At 45.3% G+C, this 25,850-nt stretch overlaps 1 protein-coding gene across 3 annotated transcripts in view; it reads right to left on the bottom strand.

Moving 5' to 3' along the window:
* epb41l2 (erythrocyte membrane protein band 4.1 like 2) overlaps nucleotides 1–25,850 on the bottom strand; it is a 122,479-nt gene that overhangs the window by 88,813 nt on the left and 7,816 nt on the right. For all 3 annotated transcript variants that reach the window (XM_083790387.1, XM_083790388.1, XM_083790389.1), the window contains exons 2-4: nucleotides 2,591–2,847; nucleotides 2,050–2,253; nucleotides 441–743 (exon numbers count right to left, since the gene is read on the bottom strand). In XM_083790387.1, coding sequence (XP_083646513.1) covers nucleotides 441–743; nucleotides 2,050–2,253; nucleotides 2,591–2,833 — 750 coding nt within the window. In that variant the 5' untranslated portion in view covers nucleotides 2,834–2,847. The remainder of the gene's footprint in view (nucleotides 1–440; nucleotides 744–2,049; nucleotides 2,254–2,590; nucleotides 2,848–25,850) is intronic.

Genomic DNA, 25,850 nt, shown 5'->3' with positions numbered 1-25,850 from the left:
CGACACAAAATGTAATAATTCAAAATTAATGTAATGTAAAAATACATACACACACATATACATATATATATATATATATATATATATATATATATATATATATATATATATACACACACACACACATACTGTACCCCGGGGGGGGGGGGGGGGGGGGGCTCGCCAAATTAATAAAAGAGAAAAAAGTTTTCTTCTTTTGGCAGCTGAATAGATGGAAAATGTAAATGAAGAGTTGGCATATAGTACACATGCGTACACTTTCCTTAACGATTATATATATGATGTATCTTCTCTATTATCAAGGTTATTGTAGCGGTCAGTTTGTATTGGGCGGGGGGGGGGGGGGGGGGGGGAATGTAGAGCATCAAAACAAACACTAATGGGGAATCAATGGCCGCACGTGCGTGCGTGTGTGTGTGTGCGTGTGGCTACATCCTCACCTCCACCTCGCAGGGGAACTGCGTGCCGTCCAGCAGGGTCACGTGACACACCACCAGCTTCATCTTGCTCTTCCTCACCAGGCGGAGGGGCGACTGGAAGAAGGACGTCTGCTGCTCCTCCTCCTCCTCCTCCTCTGCTTCTCCTCCTCCCTCTCCCTGGGTGGGGGGTGGTGGTGCCTCTCCCTCCTCCCCTTCCTCTCCTCCTCCTCCTGGGGCGGCGGTGTCCCCCTCCTCTGGTGGCGGTGTGGCGGCCTCCGCGGGAGTCTGTTCGGCGGTCTCCTCGAGATTCTCCTCCCTGGCGGGCTGAGAGGAGGTGCACGGGTGGGAGACAGAGAGAGAGAGAGAGACAGAGAGAGAGAGAGAGAGAGAGAGAGAGAGACAGAGAGCGAGAGAGAGACAGAGAGCGAGAGAGAGAGACAGAGACAGAGACAGAGACAGAGAGAGAGAGAGAGAGAGAGAGAGAGACAGAGAGCGAGAGAGAGACAGAGAGCGAGAGAGAGAGACAGAGACAGAGACAGAGAGAGAGAGAGAGATGATCGTCAAATATCCCATTTCCCTGACGTTGTTTTCTTTTTTCTTTTTAATGCCTTTTTTTCTGGAAAAACCTCATGTTATTATATCAGCGGTTCTCAATATTTCATGTCAAGGACCCCCAAAAATTATATGTAATGTGCCGCCGAGCTTGTATATCGGCTATTTTCAGCATGCAAATAAGTGTAAAGTGACGTCTACTGGATCTCTTGTCCACTAGCACCTTCCTAACATTTGAGTCTATATAGTTTGTATTACTTTTCCGTCAGTGAAAAAAAGGTAGTCGACGATAATGTTTTGTCTTAAGTTTTAGTCGACAGAATCAACACTGGTCCACAGCAAGGGCGATAGAACCAAACAATATGTCTTGGTACATCAAAGAATGGTCCAGCTCTCCCCCCTCTCCCCTCCAAGCTGCAGCTGTTGTTATTGGCCCCGATTGCCGATAATGATATCACAGGGTGTACCTCAGTGAGAATGTGATCATCGGACTATGTTGTGTGTGTGCGACATGCGTGTGTGTGTGCGCTTTCCTGTGATTCGACGGCTGTTTTGTTATGACCGCAAACAGAGTGGAGTCACCAGAAGGCCAATCAGAATCAATCAGTCGTGTGTCAGGAGAGAGAGAGAGAGAGATATAGAGAGACAAGGGGAATGTCTGATGGGAGAGAGTCAACCAATGGGCAGTGGTGGAAAGTAACCAGGTACATTTACTTAACTCCCCCCCCCCCCCCCCCCCCAGGGCGCAGTACCCCCCGCGGCCACAAGGGGGGAGGGGGGGTACTACGTCTCACAACGGGCAAGGGCTATTCTATAAAATGGTTGAGTCCTACGGAAGCCTTTAACATTGGCCCGGTTCCTACAGCAACGCCTCACCATTCCAACTATATTCAGTGAAAAATAAAGCTAGATGACTCACCCGTGCTCTGGCCAATGGAGAGCGATCGGCCATCTTACCGAGAGGCGCATCTCTGTCTCTGTCTATGTCTATGTCAGAGACTCCTTTATTCAGGTCTATGGCCTTTATTCAGGTCTATGGCCTTTATTCAGGTCTATGGTGCAAACCAGTGGAAAGTACCTGGGCGCCGGCGGCGCTGGCGTTGGCGGGAGACTCCTTCGCCTTGATCACTTCCTCTGACCTCACTTCCTCCGACTTCACTTCCTCTTCCTCTGCGTGGCCGTTGACGACCACCACCGGAGCTGACCCCGCCTCCCCTTCCTCCGTTGTTGCCGGGGCGACCGCTGCTTCCTCGCCGGAGGAGGGCGCGTCCTTGGGCTCCACCTGGTGGATTGATCGGTCGAAGAAGTTAACACAACAATGACTGTATTCATGAATGAGCCGATAACGCCTCGATCACACCTAAAAGAAAAAAAGCATCCGTCTCGTCCGTGTCTTGTCCGTCCGTGTTTAATGGCCGCCCCCAATGCATTTCCAATGAAAGTCACTTGGTTTGACCAAACATCTTTGTTTGATGCGGGGGAGGGGGGGGCACAGCACAGCCATCAAACAGAAATGTTTGGTCAAACCATGTGACTTCCATTGGAAATGCATTGGGGCGGCCATTTAAACACGTCTCTCACACACACACACACACACACACACACACACACACACACACCTGGCTCTGAGACTTGTGTTTCTTGAGCCACGGGGGCAGGAAGCGGGAGATCCCCTTGCTCTCCTTCTCCTTCTTCTCCGCTCCCCCGTCGGCCTGCGATTTATTATTCTCCGCCTTGTTCGCCACTTCCTGGTTCTCCTCCTCCGCGGCGCCCTTCTCCTCCTCCTCCGATTGGCCGGGCTGAGTGGCGGACTCCTCCCCTTTCTCCTTCACCTCCGTCTCGGTGCCCACCTCTGTTGTCATGGTGACGCGTCAACCTGCGGGGGAAAAGGAGGGCGAGGCGATTGCGTCAGTGCTTGGAAGAAAACTTAAATGTAGATGTAAATGTAGATGTAAATGTAGATGTAAATGGGTCGGCGGCCAAATACAGATAATTCTGGGGGTCCTTGGCATGAAAATGGTTTTTCATGAAAACATTTAGGATTTAGAAGCCTTTCTTTTTTTAAAGAATCGGCCTCACTCAGGGGGGGGGGGGGGGTCTGAGCCTTTATTTTGACAGATACAGTGTAGACTCTACACCGATTATCGGAGCATCTCTACTCTCTACTAGAGAGTAGAGATGCTCCGATAATCGGCCAGCGATCGGCCGGTAAAATGGTGCATTTATATCAGTGTCGTTTTCGTCGACTACCTTTTTCCACTGACAAAAACTAAATTGAAACTAAATGAAAACTAAGCTATGGTGACTAAAACTGAGACTAAATATACTGACGGTGTTGTCAACAAATAAAAACTAAACTAAAATGTTAGGAAGGGACTAGTGGACAAGAGATCCGGTGCAAGTCATTTTACACTTGGTTGCACGCTGAAAATAGCTACAAGCTACAAGCTCACAACGCGCCGCGTTGCTGGATGTCACGTTGTTGAAAATAGCGGTATCGGCTATTTTCAAGTGTAAAATCAGTCATTATCTTCACTTCAAGGCCCGCCAAAACACATTTTAGTCGACTAAATCAACTCAAGGTCACTTTATGTCATTTCACATATAAAAATAAAAAACTGTAGATTTAGTCGACAAACATCTTATGATATTTAGTAGACTAAACACTGAAATATTCCAGGTGACTCAAATGTGACTAAAACTAAATGAAAACGTTTCAAGAGACTAATGACTAAAACTAAAATAGAAGTATGCTGCCAAAAACAACACTGATTTATATAGCACTTATTACTAGGGGCTTGATCAGGTTTTTTGAGCGGTGCACGGAAAGCTGCAACACGGTATAACTCTGTCATTTCTCCACCGTTTCGGACGCGGCGGGAAAGCTCGCCCGGAACCGGGCCAGCCAGCCTCCTGGGCACGTACCTGGGGGTCTGGATGTTGCCCCCGGGGACCCCCCACACACACACACACACACACACACACACTACTGTTGCACCGCTCACTTCACACAGGTGTGATTTCTTTTTAATGTCTTTTTTGCTCCTGATCATTTGATTTCGAGCCAATGTTTATATTTTTTGAGGGGCGCGAGCCCCTCCTATGTTCAGCTTTGAGGGTCTGTGTAAACACAATCATTGAAGACAAAAGTGTGTAAAACACAAACATTGAAGACAAAAGTGTGTAAAACGCAAACATTGAAGACAAAAGTGTGTAAAACACAGGCATTGAAGACAAAAGTGTGTAAAACACAGGCATTGAAGACAAAAGTGTGTAAACACAGGCATTGAAGACAAAAGTGTGTAAAACACAGGCATTGAAGACAAAAGTGTGTAAAACACAGGCATTGAAGACAAAAGTGTGTAAAACACAGGCATTGAAGACAAAAGTGTGTAAAACACAGGCATTGAAGACAAAAGTGTGTAAAACACAGGCATTGAAGACAAAAGTGTGTAAAACACAGGCCTTGAAGACAAAAGTGTGTAAAACACAGGCCTTGAAGACAAAAGTGTGTAAAACACAGGCCTTGAAGACAAAAGTGAGGACGCAAATTGTGATTGGCCGGAATGAGATAAATGTATAAATGACGTATGATGATGAGAGTGCCCCTCACTTCAACCGGGTGTGATTTTTAAAAGAACACCTGTTTATTATGTGCCATATCACAATTAGTACAATTTCCAAAATAGATATCCGGTCCAATATTAGTCCACTTGCCAGAATGTGAACACGGACATGTTGAGTACCCTAGAGTTTTACGTTAAGCCCAACGTCACACACCGTCTGTGAAGCGGGTGTTGTACGACGCCCAGTATCGCCGCACGTCAACACCCACAGGACGCGGCGCGCTGCCGCGCGGCTGTCCAACCACGCCCACGGATTCCCAGGATGGAGGCCGTGCGGCAACGCCTGGAAAATAGAAACAGCGGCGCATCGGAGCGTCAGGCGAGGCGTGAACGCGCGCCAGCGCGCGTCTGACGCCGCCGGTGTGGGATAGGTTCATTGATTATAACGGAGGCGTTCACAGACGCCAGTGTTGGGGTTTCGAAATGTTGAGTATGGGTCCCCAGCATGTAGAAACTGATGTTATAAATGTTGAGTAGGGGTCCCCAGCATGTAGAAACTGATGTTATAAATGTTGAGTATGGGTCCCCAGCATGTAGAAACTGATGTTGTAAATGTTGAGTATGGGTCCCCAGCATGTATAAACTGATGTTATAAATGTTGAGTATGGGTCCCCAGCATGTAGAAACTGATGTTATAAATGTTGAGTATGGGTCCCCAGCAAGTAGAAACTGATGTTATGAATGTTGAGTATGGGTCCCCAGCATGTAGAAACTGCCGGATGCTAACTGTATTATTTTCATAATAAGCATAATAAGCTGTGGTACCATTTACATCGTATATAAGGCAACATTTTAAATAATGTCATTATGCTTGCGAGTAGTAGCATGCATGTGACGGGTCCAACTAGGGGTTTTTCATGATTCCGAATCCATTCCAAGGATTAGTTTTTGCATGAAAAACACTCCTTGGGCTAAATTCGGCCATAGCCCAAACGTGCTGACCTCATCCCATTTGTGATGACGGCTGTGGGCGGGTCCCTGGAACAACATATTTTCAGATGGGGGGCAAATACAGATAAAACGAATCAGCATCGGTCCCAAAAAACATGATGGGAGCATCCCTAGTTGAGAGACGGTAAGTTACACGTCGACATAGCAGCCAAAGCCAAAGCCATTCTGACCTGAGATCAGATTCTAAAGAAATGTCTTCTACATCCTGACAGTTTTCCATTCTGACCCGAGATCAGATTCTAAAAAAATGTCTTCTACATCCTGATAGTTTTCCATTCTGACCCGAGATCAGATTCTAAAAAATGTCTTCTACATCCTGACAGTTTTCCATTCTGACATGAGATCAGATTCTAAAAATGTCTTCTATGTCAGTCGCTCTTCGATTTTTCAAAAATAACAGACCTACAAGCTCGTAGCGCGCTATGAGCTTGTAGATCTGCTATTTTTCAATAGCTAAAGCACGACATGATGCAAACACCAAAATGGGTTAAGCCACGCGGGAATCCAATCAGGAACTCGCCGTCGGGCATTAGAAGCCCATGTGGTGTGTGCACTAAAACCACTTTTTGTTTTTGCGGGTTTCTTTGCCTGATGGTTGAGGTGTAAAAAATGGGACCAAAAAAAATTGGAACATTTTGACCCAATTGTGTTTTCTATCTAGTTTATTATGCCCTTATGTAATGTTAACCCATTTTGGGGCGGGAAGACCCCTTTTGGTGTTTTAAAGCACTTTAGCTATGTAGATCAACACAAAGAATTGTGAAAATGTGCCTCAAATCTTTGAATATATATATCACTTCAGAGCGAACGTTTTTCACTCAAATCTTTGTTCCCGAGGGGTTCCTGGAACAACATATTTTCAGATGGGGGGGGGGGGGGTCGGTGGCCAATTAAATATAATTTGTGGGGTCCTTGACATGAAATATTGAGCACCGCTGATACAGAAACATGAGGTTTTTCAAAAAACTGTCAGGATTTAGACACACGGTTGTCTCGTTAGCTCTCAATGCGTGACAGGAGTGTTGCCTTTTTAATTTCGACGCCAGGTCTACATGGGTTTAAGGAAAGCGAGAGAAAACAACCTTCAGCCAGTAGTACCAGGCAGGCTTGTGGCAAAACAGTCAATTTGATTAAATTGACTGAAACTCAACAGGCCGTGCAACCAGTTTGTGGCTCAAAGTGCCTTTTAAGTGCAAGTCTCTCGAACACACACACACAGACACACACGCACACATGTGTGTGGTCTGTGTCTGTCAGCCGATACGGACCTCTCTCTCGGATCAGCAGTGTCGGAAAAAGGTACTTGCATGCTTTACTTAAGTAAAAGTATCGATACTGCAATGTAGAACTGACTCCGTTGCGAGACAAGTAAAATACCGGAATTAAAAGTATATCGTCATCAAAAAGTACTTAAAAAAAAGCACCACCACCAAAAGTGCAAAGCACTCATTGTGCAGAATGTCCCAATTTCAAGTTTGCAAATGAATAAAAAATATTTTGAAAACAGCAGATACTGCCATTTTCAAATGGCCGAAATATATGTGTGTAATTGTGTATATATATATATATATATATATAGGGCTGAAGTGGTTAAAAGTGTAAACGTAGCCTACTGAATATTTGACACACCCAAGTACAAATACCTCAATTTCTACTTAACCCATTCTGACCTGAGATCAGATTCTAAAAATGTCTTCTACATCCTGACACTTTTCTGAAAAAGCTATGTTTCTTATGTCAGTCGTTCTTCGATTTTTCAAAAATAGCAGACCTACAAGCTCGTAGCGCGCCACTCGGTGGCACGCTATGAGCTTGTAGATCTGCTATTTTTCAATAGCTAAAGCACAACATAATGCTAGCACCAAAAGGGGTTCCCGAATCCCGCCCCAAAATGGGTTGTTTAAGCACTAGCCTGGGTTCCAGCTTGACTGCCGTGTTTCATAACGTCAACCGTTACGTATAGCCGCACGTTGTTGCCGATACGGTCGGCAGCCAGCGCCACTCTGTCCACGCTTCGTGTCTGTGTCTGTGTCTGTGTGTGTGTCTGTGTCTGTTCGAGAGACTTGCACTTTTTGACCCGAGATCAGATTCTAAAAATGTCTTCTACATCCTGACAGTTTTCTGAAAAAATATGTTTCTACGTCAGTCGTTCGATTTTTCAAAAATAGCAGACCTACAAGCCTTTCAATAGCTAAAGCATAATAAAGCATAATAATGCTAACACCAAAAGGGGTGAGTTTTGTGAATAAGGGGACGTTTTCTTCAGGAACATCGTGAGGTATAATGGCTGTTTGAACTCCTGTGACGCGTGTGTGTCCAGGATGTGGAATGCGTGTGTCGAATTTGAAGTCGGCGGGGAAAACGGTTCTCGAGTTATACGTGCATTATAACTGTACACGCACGCACGCAGACAGACAGACAGACACGTGGCCCATTTACAGTAGGATGAACCCACCACAACGCATGCGCGAGCAGTGTGAGACATTACAAAATTAAATCAATGACTCAGTTATAATCCGAGTAATGTTTTCTGAATGCGAGGCTGTGGCGGATCTCTCTCACACACACACACGCGCACACATGCGCGAGCACGCTTCAACCCAAATACCCGTGACGGTGTTGCATGCCCTCGCACACTCATCAGAGGGACGACCGATCTCATTCACCGTGACAACCCAGATAGAGTTGAGATGATGCCACTTTGGTTACCGTGACGACCACCACCACAGACCTCCTGGGAGGGAGGCCGCGTGCACACACACACGTGTACTGTAATAGCCATGTTTATGAGGCGACAGTACTTCATTAGAGCCCTCGGTGTGGTTGTTATGTGCAATGATGTCTTCCCTTCGTATTTAGTGTTTCTCCCTGGAGGCTGAAACCTTGACTGTCAAACGAAGAAGAGGGGAAAAAAAACAGTGATATAGTGACATCACACTATCATCCCGTCCCCTAACCCCTCCCCCTTTATGATACAACAACAGCTGTGGGTGTGGCTTCAGTTCACTGAGTTCAGGTGGATCACCGTTCACCACCCATCAGGCAAACAGCCAAGCATACTTAATGAACCGTGTCTGGTGGGCGTGTCCACATAAAAGAAAACGCATAAAAACATTTTAACAAAATACTGTACACTTATTCTTCCTCCTTTTACATAGCAATATTACCCGATTATCATGTTTTAGCGTGGGACAAATTATGGCACTTCGTCTTTAAGGTTAATAAATGCATTCAAAATATATTACCGGTATATATTGCCGACAGCGCCACACACACACACACACACACACACACACACACACACACACACACACACACACACACACACACACACACACACACACACACACACACACACACACACACACACACACACACACACACACACACACACACACACACACACACACACACACACACACACACACACACACACACACACACACACACACACACACACACACACACACACACACACACACACACACACACACACAGCTGCAGGTTAATATGCATGATTCAGATTACTAAGCCATGGTCACATCTCTCTCTCTGACTGTACACACACAGTAGAGCAGTCAAAAGGGTCCGTCTGTGTGTCTCTCTCCTCTGCCTGCCACCTTCAAGACAGAGGACTACACACACACACACACACACACACATTAGAGCAGTCAAAAGGGTGTGTGTTTGAGGGGGGAGGGGGGGTAGTAAAAATAGAACAGGTCTCCGTGTACGCATGATTGGCTAAGGCCAAAAAAAAAAAAACGTTGGTTTCCGATTGGCTGTCATTTTTGGGCTGAGTAGGTAGGGAATTTATTTTATTTTATTTTTTATTTTATTTTTTCGTGGGAAGGATGGGTAGCAAGGAATTTATTTTATTTTATTTATTTATTTTTTCGTGGGAAGGATGGGTAGCAAGAGGATGGGAACAGGCAGAGAGGAAACATTAAGGAAAGGTGTGTGAGTGTGAGTGTGAGTGTGTGTGTGTGTGTGTGTGTGTGTGTGTGTGTGTGTGTGTGTTGAGTGAAGAGAGTGTGCGCTCACCGTCACCCCACACACGTGAGTTTGCATTACTATACTTGTCAGGACATACAGATGTCTGGATGGCATTTGAAAATAGTCCCAAAAATTAAGTAACCCCCCCCCAAACAAATAATACAAGCGAACTACAAGTCTAAACATCTCACAGACAGACAGACAGACAGACAGACCTTTGATTCTGGGAGTGACCCAACAACATTTTCAGATGGGGGTCGGTGGCCAAATACAGATACCGTAATTTCCGGACTATTAGCCGCTACTTTTTTCCATGCTTTGAACCCTGCGGCCTATACAACTGCGGCTAATCTATGGATTTGTACAGCTAACGGCCACTAGGGGACCTTCTAAATATATCTCTACATTGACCTCTATTAACGAGTTGCCCCGAGTTATGTTTCCATTGTTTATTCCACGTTTCTAATCAGTTTTAAATCATGTGGGCAATCCACCGGACAGAATGGGATATGAGACGCGTTTTGATGACGTCATCGCAAAAAGGTCCGTCGCGCCGGCATGCAAAGGGTTCTGGGAAATTGAGTCCCCAAGCCGTGAGCCAAGCGGGCTGTTGCTGTGATTACCGCTATGGAATACTTTCCTACACTACAACGAGCCATTACACCTTTTCAAAGTGGATTTTCATGACAAGCAACTCAGCGCTCGGTGCAGTGGCTGTTCAAAGGTAACTCTATAATTAGAGTATAGTCAAGGCTATTAGACCGCCGCATATTGCAGGCATTCAACCCGTTAATGGGACAAAAACTCAAAATAAGCTCAATGCGTGGCAGGAGTGTTGCCTTAAAAACAACATGGTTGTCTCGTGTTATGTTCCTGCCGACATGGAACTTTTCTTAAAGACTTTCAGCTGTGCAGGTTCTGGACAAGAGCATCCCTGACCCGACCAACTGCAGACAGACACATAATGACCGTCATGGTACCTGCCTGGTGCTGTGCAAAGCAGGTCAAAAAATACAGACACCTTATTTGTCTTAATGCTCGGACAGACCCAGGGACACAGGGACAGACAGACCCAGCCACACACTGTCTATACTCTATAGGAGTGGTTGCACCACTCAAAACATTTCTATACCCACATCCACAAGGGTCTAGGCCAGGCCAGCCCTTTTTCTTTTTACCCCCCCCCCCCACCCTCAGTCTAAAAAAACTAGAAAAAAAAGAAAAAAACCTTGTCAACCGAAAAAATAGCCGATCTACAAGTCGACACCAGAATTCATTGGCTATAGTTATAAAAATCTGACTTGAACGTCCGGCTTGCAGATCTGATATTAGCTGCTGTGTGACTAGACTATCTGTTCCTAACTGACTGCTATGACGGCTGTCCTCTCATCACCGACGCAACTCTGTGTGCATGCGTGCGTGCGTTGGCAGAAAGCTGCAGGTTTCTGTTAGTCATGGCTGCTTGGGCCTGCTTTCAAACCTCTCTCTCTCTCTCTCTCTCTCTCTCACACACACACACTCACACACAACCACCCACCCCTCTCATCTCTCTCTTTTCCCTTGAACTCTCCCAACCCAGGGGGTGCCTCTTCCCTTTCTCTCTCTCTCTCGGCCATTCACTAAAACATCTCCACTGGCTCTCCTCCCTCAAATCCCTCTCTTCCGGGGGCCCCCCATTTAAAATCCCCTTTCCAATCGCACGCTCTCTTTATCTCCCTCTAATATCTCCGTCTCTCTCTCTCACACTCTGCAGTTTGAACCCCCCCCCCCCCCCCCCCGTTCTGCCTCTGTATATTCCGTGAATAGAGTAATACAATGTGAATACTCGCCGGGCCTCTTATGTAAGTTGTACGCACGGGGCCAGCTGGTAGCCATCATCATCATCACAGTGAAGTTATCCCCATTTTTTAGACCCAACTTAGATGTCTTCTAAATCATGACAGTTTTCAGGAAAAAAAAACATGTTTCTAATCTCAGTGCTTCTCAAAGTATTTCATGTAAAAAGGAGCCCCAGAAATTATTATGTAATATCACTAATCTATATTTTTCAAAAATAGCTTTTAAAATAATTTTGAAGATCTACTTTTGAAGAAAAGAAAATGTGAAAATGTGTCACAAATCTTTGCATAATATTATATATTCTTTCAGAGCGAACGTTTTTCACTTAAATCTTTGCTTCTGGGAGAGAACAACATATTTTCAGAAGGGGGTCCGCGGTCAAATACATACATTTCTGGGGTCCTTGACATGAAATAGTTTGAGAACCACTGACATAGAAACACGTGTTTTTTTCAGAAAACAGGATTTAGAAGACATTTTCAACAAAAGCAGAGTGTAGCTCGAAGACGGAAGTGCACCGTCAACCAGCCAAACCGTATAATGTTTTAAGAGTTTTTCCCTGTATTGATGTTCAAGTACTAGCGTTTGTAGTTGTACTTTGCGTACTTTGCGTTACCGCGACATATATTTCCCCTGGCCTGCTGAAAAAGTACATTCTAAAACCAGCTATAGTATAGACTAGGCCAGATTCAGATTCTGTTTGATTAGAGCTCATTTCAATTTTGTTTATGAACCTCAATTCTGTGAAGTTCACAGCATCCTTAAGTCCGTCGCTACTTAAGACAATTATGTGTGCGTGTGTGTGTGTGGTGTGTGTGGTGTGTGTGTGTGTGTGTGTGTGTGTGTGTGCACGTGCCCGTTGTTTGTGGTCAGGTGAGTTGGATTTAGAGTCACAAAGAGACTCTCTCACACACTAGCCCAACGTGCACACACACACACACACACACACACACACTACACTAACGTGTGCACACACACACACACTAGCCTAACGTGCACACACACACACACACACACACACCTCAACAAGTCTTTCTTCTGTCTGCGTCTCATCTCATCACAGAAGCCCTGCACAAGCTTCCGTTAGGCCTCGCAGTTCTCTTTCTTAGATGCTTTCTGTTTGGTGTAATCAAGCAATGTCTTGGCTCATATCTACAATAACAATTAAAAGGTCCCAGGCTAGCAGTATGTAGCTATACAAATACCAATGTTAGCATCATGGGGGGGGGGGGGGGTCACCTAGGAGAAATCCCTTCACTTCTTACATTGTCACATAAACGGCTAACCCATGTTGGGCGGGAACCCCTTTTGGTGTTAGCATTATGTTATGCTTTAGCTATTGAAAAATACCAGATCTACAAGCTCATAGCACGCAACAAGCTTGTAGATCTGCTATTTTTGAGAAATTGAAGAACGACTGACGTAGAAACATAGCTTTTTCAGCTAATACTAAATTTCAGGTCAGATCAGGTCTAAATGGGTTAACAAAAACATTATAAATAAATATCACTTTCACCGGAAGTCCAGAAATAAATCCGGAACCTTGTGTGGTGTTCTCTCCCCTCTCCCCTCTCCCCTCTCCCCTCTCCCCTCTCCCCTCTCCCCTCTCCCCTCCCCCCTCCCCCCCCCTCTCCTATATATATAGGGCCGATATCAGCCAATCACGAGCGTATGTGTATAAACAGCTGCCCGGTATAGCTTCCTGTCCGCTGATATTAAAAAGAACACGATGGATGTATATATGATGGAGTCTCCTACCTTTGTTCCTTTTGTATCTCCTCGTCCTCTCTCTTATCCTCCTGTAGTTACTTCCTCTCTCCCGTCTCTCTCTACTTCCTATCGTCTTTACCTTAGATTTCCACGTCCCGTTTCCCCCCCCATCCTCGTCCTTAAAGCTCCGTCCTTCCTCTCTCGCCCTACAAGCTGTCAATGCCGTTTGTGCTCGTCTGTGTCCGTCCGTCCCCCTCCCTCCCCGTCCTACTGCTCAGTGTCCCGATCCCCCCCCCCCCCCCCCCCCCCAGGACACCGCTCGGAGAAAAACCAGGGCAGAGAGAGAGAGAGAGAGGAATGCGGATAAGGAGAATACAAGGTCACTGGGAGAGATGACAAGGGAAAGGATGGATGGATAGAGAGACAAAGAGAGAGACACACACACACACGGAGAGAGAGAGAGAGAGAGAGAGAGAGAGAGAGCCCAACTACACTCACTGTGTATTTCCCAGAAGACAGATTACTTTGGGACACAAGAAAAATCTCCCTTTTCTAAATCTAGTACTTATAATCACACGACCTCCTCCTCTGTTTATTCTCTCTGCCTCTCCATCCATCCGTCCCTCTCTCTCTCTCTGTCAGTCTCTCCATCACTCTCTCTCTCTCTCTCTCTCTCTCTCTGTATCAGTCTCTCCCCCTCTCCCCCTCTCTCCCTCTCTCTCTCACAAATCAGTCCTGTCTAAGAGCATCCATGAGACTGCTGTAATGCTGTTGTAGTGGTGATACTTTGAACCAATTTAGACCCGAGGTCGATTCTTTAAGAAAAATGGCTTCTTTAAAAACCTATGTTTCTACTTCAGTGAACCTTTTTCATGTCAAGGAAAGGACCCCCTTTGGCCGTGGACCACCCATTTGAAAATATGATGTTCCAGGGGACGGACACCCCCCCCCAGAAGCAAAGATTTGAGTTATAATCGTTCGCTCTGACAGAATATGTACAGTATATTCAAAGATCTGCGCCACATTTTCACGAAAATCAAATTCAAATTAAAAAAGAAGCAGATCTACAAAGTCGTAGCGCGGCACTCTGCGCCACGCTATGAGCTTGTAGAGTCAAAAGCCAAAGAGTGATTGGTGCAGGCAGTGAGGAGCTACGGAAGTGTTTCTGACAGACACACGTTCAGACATCCAGACAGACATTGTCAGAATTATAGTTTGAGAGGTTCCAACATATTTTCAAATGGGGGTCGGTGGCCAATTACATATCTTTTTTGGCGTCCTTGACATGAAATATTGAGCACCACTGATACAGAAACATGAGGTATTACTATTTCAGAAAACTGTTAAATGACATTTTTTTTATTTCGACGTCGGGCCAAAATGGGTTAAGGATATAAGTGTCCACAGTGTGATGAACCGGTTCTGAAAACGTACCGGAGCCACTAAGTGCATACCGTCCTAAATGTTGGATTGGGTTCCGTTTCCCCCAACCCTATAGTATAGTATAGGCCCTGGTGCTTTATTACCAATGCTTTATATTCAGCTGATGTGCATGTCCACACACACACACACACACACACACACACACGCAGGCTCTTCCATTTAAACTTTATTGCTGCCCGTCTGTGGAGGGTGTTGCCGTAGTAACTATACAACATCCGGGCCGCGGCCTGCGGGCTGACACAGGCTTGGCTTTAGGACAGACAGACAGACAGACAGACAGACAGACAGACAGACAGGAGGGCCTAAACTAAAAAGGATTCCTCAAAGTGTTTTTTCGTTGACAAATATACTATGACAAAAGACTATACTTTTGACGTAAAACGTGTATTAAGCATTATGTTATACTTATAACATATATACTTATACTAGCTATTGGAAAATAGCAGATCCACGAGGTCATAGTGCGGCGCGCTACGAGCTTGTAGATCTTTTTTCTTTTTTTTGTGAAAATGTGGCGCAAATCTTTGAATATACATCCTTTCAGAGCAAACGTTTTAAACTGAAATGGGGGGGGGGGGTCGTCCCTGGAACAACATATTTTCAGATGGGGTCAGCGGCCAATTATACATATCATTTTTGGGGGTTCATGACATGGTTTGAGAACCACTGACCATTTGTCTTGTCAGTGGTTGTCAGTCCTAAAGACAAGCTTGCCAAAAGAAATGACCCCCCACCGTTTTTTAATAAGTATTCTATCAAAGGCAAAGCCAACTTCATATAATAATTGGTCCTCATTAAAAAGTCTCATTAGGACTCTGATGACGTACACCGTAAAAAAAAAAAACGGACATAAAAACCTGCATAACAGTGTGACATCATCGGTAGGCAAATTCGTAAGACCACAATGGTTATCCTTTAACCATTCTGGACCTACAAGCTATACAAGCTACAAGCTACGAGCTTGTAGGTATGCTATTTTTGAAAAATCGTGAAAATGTGGCGCGAATCTTTGAATATATATTCTTTCAGAGCGAAAGTTTTTAACTCAAATCTTTGTTTCTGGGGGGGGGGGTCCCCTGGAACTACATATTTTCAGATCGGGGTCGGCAGCCAATTACATATATTTTTGGAGATCCATGACATGAAAATGTTTGAGAACGACCGATATAGAAACATGGGGTTTTTCAGAAAACTGAGGATTTAGAAGGCATTTGTATAGAATCGTGCTCAGGTCAAAATGGGCTAATCATTGCTTGCAAGATTGCATTTGCAATATACAATTTGTCCAAAAAGCATTCGATCAATAAAATCCATCAAAGGCAGGTTATAGGTCATTTCCGGATTTCCCAAATTGTTTTTATTTCGTCGTTTCTATTGTTGGAAGAAGATTGTTGGCACAGATAAGGGGAGGGGCCGCTGGGGTGGGGGGGGGGGGTCCGGTTGCCGTAGAAACATGGTTGGTATAGGCGACAACAAATGGAGTACTTATGGACACGAGAGATTAGCGCAGCAACAACAACGCAGATTAGCAGGCCAGCACAGCAGAGATGACAATAGAGATTATATATATATATATATATATATATATATATGACCGGTCCAGTATGTGTCCTATAGTGCAGTGTTGACTTTGACAGCACATTTAGACACATTTAGATTTTAGTTTTTTTTTTGGTCATAGTGCCAGTGATTTCAACCACAAGTCGCCAATACTTTAACTTCACAATTGAACAAAATAAAATAAAAATTGGTGGTTTTCGTTTTTAGCCACATTAACACAGTTGGAATGTTAAAGAATGTTTTTATGTTCTAATTGCTTAAACATGTCACTATGTGTATACATATACATATACATATATTATATGTCTCTTGAATACTTTTCAATTCAGTTTAGTCACCTGGAATGTTTTAGACTTTTAGTCTAGTTTTAGTCGACTAAATCGACAGTTGATTTAGTCGACTAAAATGTGTTTTGAGCGGGCCTTGATGTCGTCGTAATGACTGATTTTATACTTTTTTTTTACACACTACACGCTGACAATAGCTGATCTACAAGCTCACAACGCGCCACGCGTTGTGAGTTTTGTAGATCGGCTATTTTCAGCATGCAACCAAATGTAAAATGACTAGTCTTTTATTTATACTAGATATCTTGTCCACTAGTCCCTTCCTGACATTTTAGTCTAGTTTATATTTGTTTGACAAAATTGTCAATATATTTATTATTTAGTCTCAGTTTTGATCATCATAGCTTCGTTTTCATTCAGTTTCCATTTAGTTTTTGTCAGTGAAAAAAGGTTATATTAGTCTACGAACATTTTTCGTCTTAGCTTTAGTCGACAAAATCAACACTGCTATACAGGCCTGTAACTCAGAGTGTACACTACAAATGGAACCAAATGGACCCTTACAGGCCTGTTAGCTCAGAGCGTGTACAAATGGAACCAAATGGACCCTTACAGGCCTGTTAGCTCAGAGCGTGTACAAATGGAACCAAATGGACCCTTACAGGCCTGTAAGCTCTGAGAATGTACAAATGGAACCCATTGGTGCAATCTCAGAGTTATGTGGCGGTCCTTGGGATCATGAAAGCGTCCGAGAGCAGAGAACCACCACACTAGTATTGTAATACCAGCACTGAACAAGTGCGATACAAGCGGTTCCAAAATGTGGATTGAGGGAACCAATTCCAGTTCCTATAGTACAAATGTGTTGGATCTGGTTCTGGATGCCAGACCTATATTAGGTGTAGCGTTTCAAACTACAGACGCTGAACAACAATAGATGCAGCCACCATGCACGGACCACAGCTCTCCTCTGTTCGCACGCGCACATACACAGACACACACACACACACAAACAATATGAACACATCTCACAGCTGTTGTTTGTGTTGTGTATGTGAGTGAGTGAGATATGTGAGAGAGGGAGACATGAGAGAGACTGGGTTAGAGGGAGAATATGTGGGAAGCGTAAAATGTTATTAGGTCACCACATTGAAAACCTCATCCAGGGGTGTGGGCGGAGTGTGTGTGTGTGTGTGTGTGTGTGTGTCTGTTACTTGGCCGATTTGAATTAGTTGTAGGAAACCAGCTGTTTTCTTCTAGCTCTGAGTAACTCCCTCTCACCTCCCCACACACACACACACACAAAATGATATCATAATTGTAACCCTAACCCGCCCTCCCTCACTGACTCACTCAGGAAGCAATGTGGATAATATCAACGAAACATCAGCAAGAAAATTGAATGATAGACAAAGATATATTCCGAAATGGTTCCAAAAGGCCAAATCCACAGAGAGGAGAGGAGATTGTGTGATGTCGTCATTGTCGCGTACATGTAGGCGAGACTCAAGGAGAAGGTCAAACCATTTTGGGCGGGAACCCCTTTTGGTGTTTTAAAGCAATACGTTATGCTTTAGCTATTGAAAAACATCAGATCTACAAGCTCATAGCGCAGCAGCGTTTAGGCCCTCCTCAGTGCCGTGCTATGAGCTTGCTATTTTTGAAAACTCGTGAAAATGTGGCACAAATTTGGAATATATATTCTTTCAGAGCAGAACTTTTTTAACTCAAATCTTTGCTTCTGTGTGGGGGGCCTCCCTGGAACTACAGATTTTCAGATAGGGGTCGGCGGCCAATTACGTATATTTTTTGGGGGTCCTTGACATGAAATTTGTTTGAAAAACAAAAACTGCCTAACGATGATGCCACTGGTTTCTAAAGTGTCCACAGCCCTCCTGTGAGACACTAGACACAGTAGGAAACAAAACCAACAAAAAAAAGTACCATTTTATCATGAGCATTAGTGAGGACCAATAAGGGCCTTTCTGGGCCCCACCTCTCTCCCTGTATGAAGATGTGTTCTTCCCCCCCTCCCCCCCATCAAACAAAATGTTTGGTCAAACCATATGGGCTTCCATTGGAAATGCATTGGAGCGGCCGTTAAGCACAGACACAAGACAAACGCAAGACAGGTGTCTTGAATGACTGAATGCAGCCCAGCAAGCGGTTAACCGTTTCAGTTCATACGACGCATGAGGCCGTCATAAGGATCCCAAAAAATGTGTTCCTATGACGTCTGAGGACGTCCTAGCGACGTCCTAGTGACACGGGGCGAGATAAGAATATTCAGAATTTTTCCTTTTTTTTTTGGCATTTCGCTTTTCGCTTTCCGTACGCCAACGCTCAGTGCAACTATTAGCTTGTCATTGACTCCCATGTTAGCGCGGCGGAAAGAATGACTCGTATCTCCTAATCCAAGGCGCTCTCCGTGGTGATGAATGGATCGATATGCTGGCGCTTCATTTCTGCTCCTCATCCGTCTCTCCCGCCAAATATGAACGCTTTTTGGAGCGTAAAAAAATTAATTAAGATGATCGGGGATGTGAGGTCACTTAGTAAAGTCAACATTTTTAGGAAAGTGTTTCCGGTTCATGGCTTTCAGACTAGTAAAAGCGATCAGACAACTCTGGCACCCCGGAGCTTCTATTTTGATGCACTTCCGGCACTAAATGTGTTTAAGGCGCACGTATAGACTCTCTAAAGCAGGCCGACGGTGAGTCGCGGGTTCGATAACCGTCGAGCCCGACGACCTTTCATTAACCATCAATGAAAAAGGCAGAAAAAGACCCCAAAAATAGCAACAAAAAAAAACAACTCCCAACTTAAGTCCCAACGCATCGCGACACTTTTGTGTGAGTGTACGTACACACTCACACAACACTCACACGGTGAACTTTGTAGTGTTAACCCATTTTGTGGCGGGAACCCCATTATGTTATACTTTAGCTATTGAAAAATAGCAGATCTGCAAGCTCATAGCGCGGCACCGAGTGCCGCGCTACGAGCTTGTATAGGTCTGCTATTTTTTACAAATCGTGAAAATGTCGTGCAAATCTTTGAATATATATATATTCTTTCAGAGCCAACGTTTTTAACTCAAATATTTGCTTCTGGGGGAGGGGGGGTCCCTGGAACAACATATTTTCAGATGAGAGTTCGGCGGCGAAATACATATAATCTTGGGGGTCCTTGACATGAAAATGTTTGAGAACCACTGACATATAGAAACATAGGTTTCTTCAAAAAACTCTCAGGATTTAGAAGGCATTTTTTTAGAATCGTCCTCAAATGGGTTAATTTACGAGAGAAAAAAAGAAATACAAGGTTTCTGCCCGTCAGCAGAAAATGTAATCAGCATTTTTGTTTTTACTCGAACGCACACACACGCACGCCACGCACGCGCCATACGTTCCTAATCCACGCTGTTCTCTTGCACAGCACATGCACCCATCTGTCACGCCCTGACTCATGCATTGCATACTGTATACGCAAAACGCAAAAAGAGGGGAAAAGATACAAAAGAAAACACAACTCATGGGTCCGTCTGTTTTTGTTTTGTTGCACTCTGTCAAATTAAAACACCTGCGGTGCAGAAACTGACTGAAGAGGGTAAATACAGAGAGTGAAAACAGAGACGCTCTCTCTCTCGGGTTATTATTAAAATGATGTTACGTAAGCTTTTTATCTGTGTGTGTGTGTGTGTGTGTGTGTGTGTGTGTGTGTGTGTGTGTGTGTGTGTGTGTGTGTGTGTGTGTGTGTGTGTGTGTGTGTGTGTGTAAAGCACACGGCTCTGGTGGCACATTGTGAACAGCCCTGCTTTGAGCTGCTGTCCTGTTACGCCTCTATAACAGCCCTGCTGTGAGCTGCTGTCCTGTTACGCCTCTATAACAGCCCTGCTGTGAGCTGCTGTCCTGTTACGCCTCTATAACAGCCCTGCTGTGAGCTGCTGTCCTGTTACGCCTCTATAACAGCCCTGCTGTGAGCTGCTGTCCTGTTACGCCTCTATAACAGCCCTGCTGTGAGCTGCTGTCCTGTTACGCCTCTATAACAGCCCTGCTGTGAGCCGCTGTCCCGTTATGCCTCTATAACAGCCCTGCTGTGAGCCGCTGTCCTGTTACACCTCTACAACAGCCCTGCTGTGAGCCGCTGTCCTGTTACGCCTCTATAACAGCCCTGCTGTGAGCCGCTGTCCCGTTATGCCTCTATAACAGCCCTGCTGTGAGCCGCTGTCCTGTTACACCTCTACAACAGCCCTGCTGTGAGCTGCTGTCCCGTTATGCCTCTATAACAGCCCTGCTGTGAGCCGCTGTCCCGTTACGCCTCTATATCTTCTCACACTGAAAGTATAAGGATTACACGCAGGATTATCTCTGCATCTGATTCTCGCCCTCTCCATCCCCTCTCTCACCCTCTGTCTTTCTCACCCTCTGTCTCTCTCTCCATCGCCTCTCTCACCCCGTCTCTCTCTCCATCGCCTCTCTCACCCTCTGTCTCTCTCTCCATCGTCTCTCTCACCCTCTGTCTCTCTATGTCTCTCTCACCCTCTGTCTCTCTATGTCTCTCTCACCCTCTGTATCTCTATGTCTCCCTCACCCTCTGTCTCTCTAGGTCTCTATCACCCTCTGTCTCTCTCACCCACTCACTCTGTCTCTCTCACCCTTTGTCTCTCACCCTTTATCGCCTCGGTCACCCTGTCTCTCTATGTCTGTCTCTCTATGTCTCTCTCACAATCTGTCTCTCTCACCTTCTGTCTCTCTCCATCCCCTCTCTCACCCTCTGCCTCTCTCACCCTCTGTCTCACCCACCCTCTGTCTCCATCCCCTCTCTCACCCTCTGTCTCTCTCCATCCCCTCTCTCACCCTCTGTCTCTCTCACCCTCTGTCTCTCTCACCCTCTGTCTCTCTCACCGTCCCTCTCCATCCCCTCTCTCACCCTCTGTCTCTCTCCATCCCCTCTCTCACCCTCGGTCTCACCCACCCTCTGTCTCACCCACCCTCTGTCTCACCCACCCTCTGTCTCACCCTCTGTCTCTCTCACCGTCCCTCTCCATCCCCTCTCACCCTCTGTCTCTCTCACCGTCCCTCTCCATCCCCTCTCTCACCCTCTGTCTCTCTCACCCTCTGTCTCACCCACCCTCTGTCTCACCCTCTGTCTCTCTCACCGTCCCTCTCCATCCCCTCCCTCACCCTCTGTCTCTCTCACCCTCTGTCACCGTCCCTCTCCAAAAAAAAGCCTGCATTTAAAAATGCTGACAAGCGGAGCAGAATAAAATTTAATTTATTTTTGAAGACAATTAATTTATGTATCCAAAAAACAACATCAACTGGGTGTTGGTTATGTAACTGTAGCAGACTGTATCTCTCTCCCCACACAGCAGTGAACGTGTGAACAAAGTAACATTGCACAATTCATGCAATTGTAAGTAATCATGATCACGATGTTGGCTTCCAACAATTAAATGATCGCCAATAACATTATTATTGACGTGTTGATCAGCAGTAATGTATGCACAATGAAAGCAGTCTTCTTTTGGTCTAATTTATAGCGTTAGGGTTTTGCTATCCATTCTGCGATACACAGAATCCTGTAAATTCTAACACGTACGGTATAGCACAAATTGAATTTGAAAGAAGTGCATGTGAAAGACGATCAATGAATAATAGTTACTAAGTCCCTCCCCAAACCGTCCTTGTCCAATAGGTGCATTAGCAACGCTTACTAAGTCCCTCCCCAAACCGTCCTTGTCCAATAGGTACGTTAGCTGCTTACTAAGAGAGATGACGTGGCACGCTTTTCCTTCTCTCCCATTGAGATGCACGTTAAATGACGTGGATTTCTCCATATAAATAATCGATCGTGTCAGTAGCAAGAGCTTCAAAATGTCTTCTAAAATCTAGTCAACCAGGCCTGCAGTAGGCTATGCACTATGGGGAAATGTGCATGACATTATTTCAATAAACTAGAAATACGAGGAAATGTTAAGAGGGAGAAACAGTATCCAACTCAATCAACTTTAACGACAGCCCGACATGAGCTTTCATGTAATGCACGGTAAGACTACGGTGATTAGTATTATTGTCATCACCTGGGTGGGTCAGTCTTGTAACTTTGCCCGACATGAATCATCTATGTGTTCAACAACACAGCCATGCAAAATAACATTGACAGCTAGGAAGTGACGAAAGCCATCAAGTGAAAGTCCTCTGTACAATAATAATTACTATCATTACATTCAACCCCTCCCCCCTCCCCCCACCCCTCTCTCCCCCTCCCCCATTTGTGTGTGAGAATAAAGGGTCAGCTCATAACTACTATTGTGAACTGCTAACTCCTCTATTCACCGATTAGCGCAGCGAGCCGCAATGCTTGCTCGCGCGTGCGTGTCTGTGAGAGAGATGGACAGAGTGTTGCAAGGGGGAATGGGGGAGGTAGCATGCACATGAACATGAGTAGACTGTGTGTGTGCGTGTGTGTACATGTGACGTAGAAACAGACGAAAGAAAGAGTGAACGACAGGAAGCAAGTGTGTGAAAGTGAGAGAGCACTCTCTCTCTCTCTCTCTCGTGCATGATAAAATAAAATAAAAGTAGGTGAAACAGCACATGGGCCCGTGTGGCCTCTCTGTGTGTGTGTGTGTGTGTGTGTGTGTGTGTGTGTGTGTGTGTGTGTGTGTGTGTGCACACCTCTCCGTACACAGGTGGGTGTGGGCCGTTACCGTGGCAACGTGCCTCCATCAAGGGGTGGAAACAACAGGTGGTGTTTTGAGGTGTTTTTTTTTCTCCCTTCTTGGGCCACAAAGTATCAAGAGTATCATTAACCCACTGACTGATACTGTGAGTATATACAGCGCACTGTACTGTAATATCCAACTACCGTATACACCGTACTGTAAGCTCAATCTGCCCCACGCCTAAAGTCTCGCATTACCGGCTTACCGCGTAGCCAGACAACTATTTCACAATCTCCGAATGCCATTTCCAATATTTCACTTTTTCTTTTATTTTTTCATTTCTGCTAAAGCAACGAGCTATAGATGCTTAGGTGATTTCTATTTATATTAGGATACATTTTCGCGACTGTAAAGACTAAAACGCAAGTGGCGAGGAGGCTCCACTTCCGCTTTATATTTCACTCATGACAGCACTTCCGTTGCTCCAGGCTCCCACAAGCAGGTGAAGTCTATTGTGTTAATTAGGTCACTATGGCACCAGCAGGTGTAGTTCGTTCAGTTAATCAAGCCACAGTTCATGTACCAGTTGTACCAAGTACAATTTCATTGTTGTTGTGTGTCCATTGACAGCAAGTGCGTTTGTTTGTTGGTACATGGAAGCATTTATTTTGAACATTGCGAGAGGCAACAGTCTGGCAGCGCAAGACTATACCCAAGCCCTACACTATACATTCAGTTGTGATGCTAGTAGTGGAGGAAGAAAGAAAGTCCACCCTGTTAAACTCACTCCCTATAAACAAATACATTAGCATACATGCTTCATTTAACCGTTTACACTAGGGAAGGCTTCCAGAAGAACATTGCAAATGTATCAGCTGGTTTTGAATGCTAGACATTTCAACCAAAAATATTTGACTTATTTTCCATCAATTACAGGCCACATGAACAGGCCTTGAATTGATGATTCATGGGTAATTTGCGGGGGGTTTGACAAAATACTTTTTACTATATTTGAATTGAAATCCCAAATACTTGCTATTTTTGAATTGGAATCCTGAAACGTTTGAAATCAATAATATCTCAGCAACACCCCGCGACCCGACTACGGATAAGCGGTTGAAGATGGATGGGTGGAAGTTGTCCGTTATTTGTCAGAAGAAATATAGACCTATACCTATTGTAGCTATAGTACACCTCGACGCGTTGTCACAATGCGGATAGGTATTTGGGAAACAAATATTATTCAAGGGATGGACAAAAGAAATATGTTGTCCATCCCTTGAATATAATAACTTTATTATTAAAAACAAAAGTGTGGCCTCAATAACATGCAGTCTTTATCTCTGGCAGGAAATTGCATAATGTTACAACAATGTTTGTCTGCAGGTCCACAGGCGCGCACACACATGCACACACACACACACATGGGGAGGGGGTCCTTGTGGCAGAGTCAAGTTTCAGGGCAGTGTGACCTCTGAACCCAAAACCAGGAGACAGGAAGTGTCCCGACGAAGAAATGTCCTTCCCCGGAATATATAACCCCGCTCCTCTTTTCCTCTGCTACTGAATTACACCCCCCCCCCCCCCCCCCCCGCCAAAATAAAACATACACAAGTATAGGAGTGGGAATTATTACAAACGGGAACACGCAACGCGTTCAGTCATTTCTCTCCCTCTCTCGTCAGTGACAATGGGTTCTACTTTGCCATTGTCTGCCTGCCTGCCTGCCTGTCTGTCTGTCTGTCTGAGTTTCCCTGTCTGTCTGAGTTTCCCCGTCTGTAGGTTGTAGCACATTCTAAAAATACACTGACCATCGCTGAAATGTACATAAAAACAGGAAGTGGGCCCGTTATGCAAAAGATGTTGTGGGGTGGGGTGGGGTGGGGGGGGGGGGGGGGGGTGTCTGTCCCTCCCCCCCCCCCCCCCCCCTCTCCCTGTGGTGGTGACGTCTGGGTCTCTGTCTCTTCCAACACTAGAGTTCATTGATTGAGCAATGTGGAAAACAGTCCGACTATAGAGAACGATCTTTCCCTCCCCTGGCTGGCTGGCATGCACACACACCCCGAATTCTGCGGAGAACTGTATAGCATCTCTGTCTCTCTCTCTCTGATCATGTCTGGTGGTGCATTTTCAGATTTAGGTTTGTTCTGATGCTGCCGCATGCGTGCACCATGTATACTATAAGTTATTTTATGTGTTTTGCCAACTATTTGAGAGGCGAGTGTGTTTTTGAACATGCACGGAGAAACGTCAAACAGAACCGTATTACAGAAAATAATAATACACCATTTTTTTCAAAGGAACAGCAATGTCCGTGTTCACCTATGTGACGTTAACCCATGCACCTATGTGACTGTGAACACCAGTATGACTATTAGTACCAGTAGGGGCGCTGTTGTGCCAGAAACAGAGAGATAGTGCTGCACTGTTGCCTGCTAATGAGAGAGAGAGAGAGAGAGGAGGGGGGGGGGGGGGGGGGGGGAGTTGCACCACTCAGTTCTCACGGGTGTGATTAAGTTAAATCAAGTTATTAGCTTTCGTGATAAGGTGGCCCACCTGTGTTGCTGGGAGAACAAGACCCTCCGCTGATTAATCTGTTTTTAACTATGCTCGGCCGCGGGCCAGCAACCACAGGCTCACACCCCCCCCCCCCCCCTCTCTCTCTCATAAGTCCCTCTCTCCCTCGCCCACGCTCTCAGGACCAGGACACTCTCTCTCTCTTCCCCCCCCCCCCCGCATCCTCCCACACACATATCGTCAACATCAGCTGGAAACCTTCGACGTCCAAAACTGGAAA

The sequence above is a fragment of the Protomyctophum parallelum genome (genome assembly GCF_964188405.1).
Source record: "Protomyctophum parallelum genome assembly, chromosome: 19".
NCBI lineage: Eukaryota > Metazoa > Chordata > Actinopteri > Myctophiformes > Myctophidae > Protomyctophum > Protomyctophum parallelum.
This window is presented reverse-complemented; position numbering and strand designations above follow the sequence as displayed.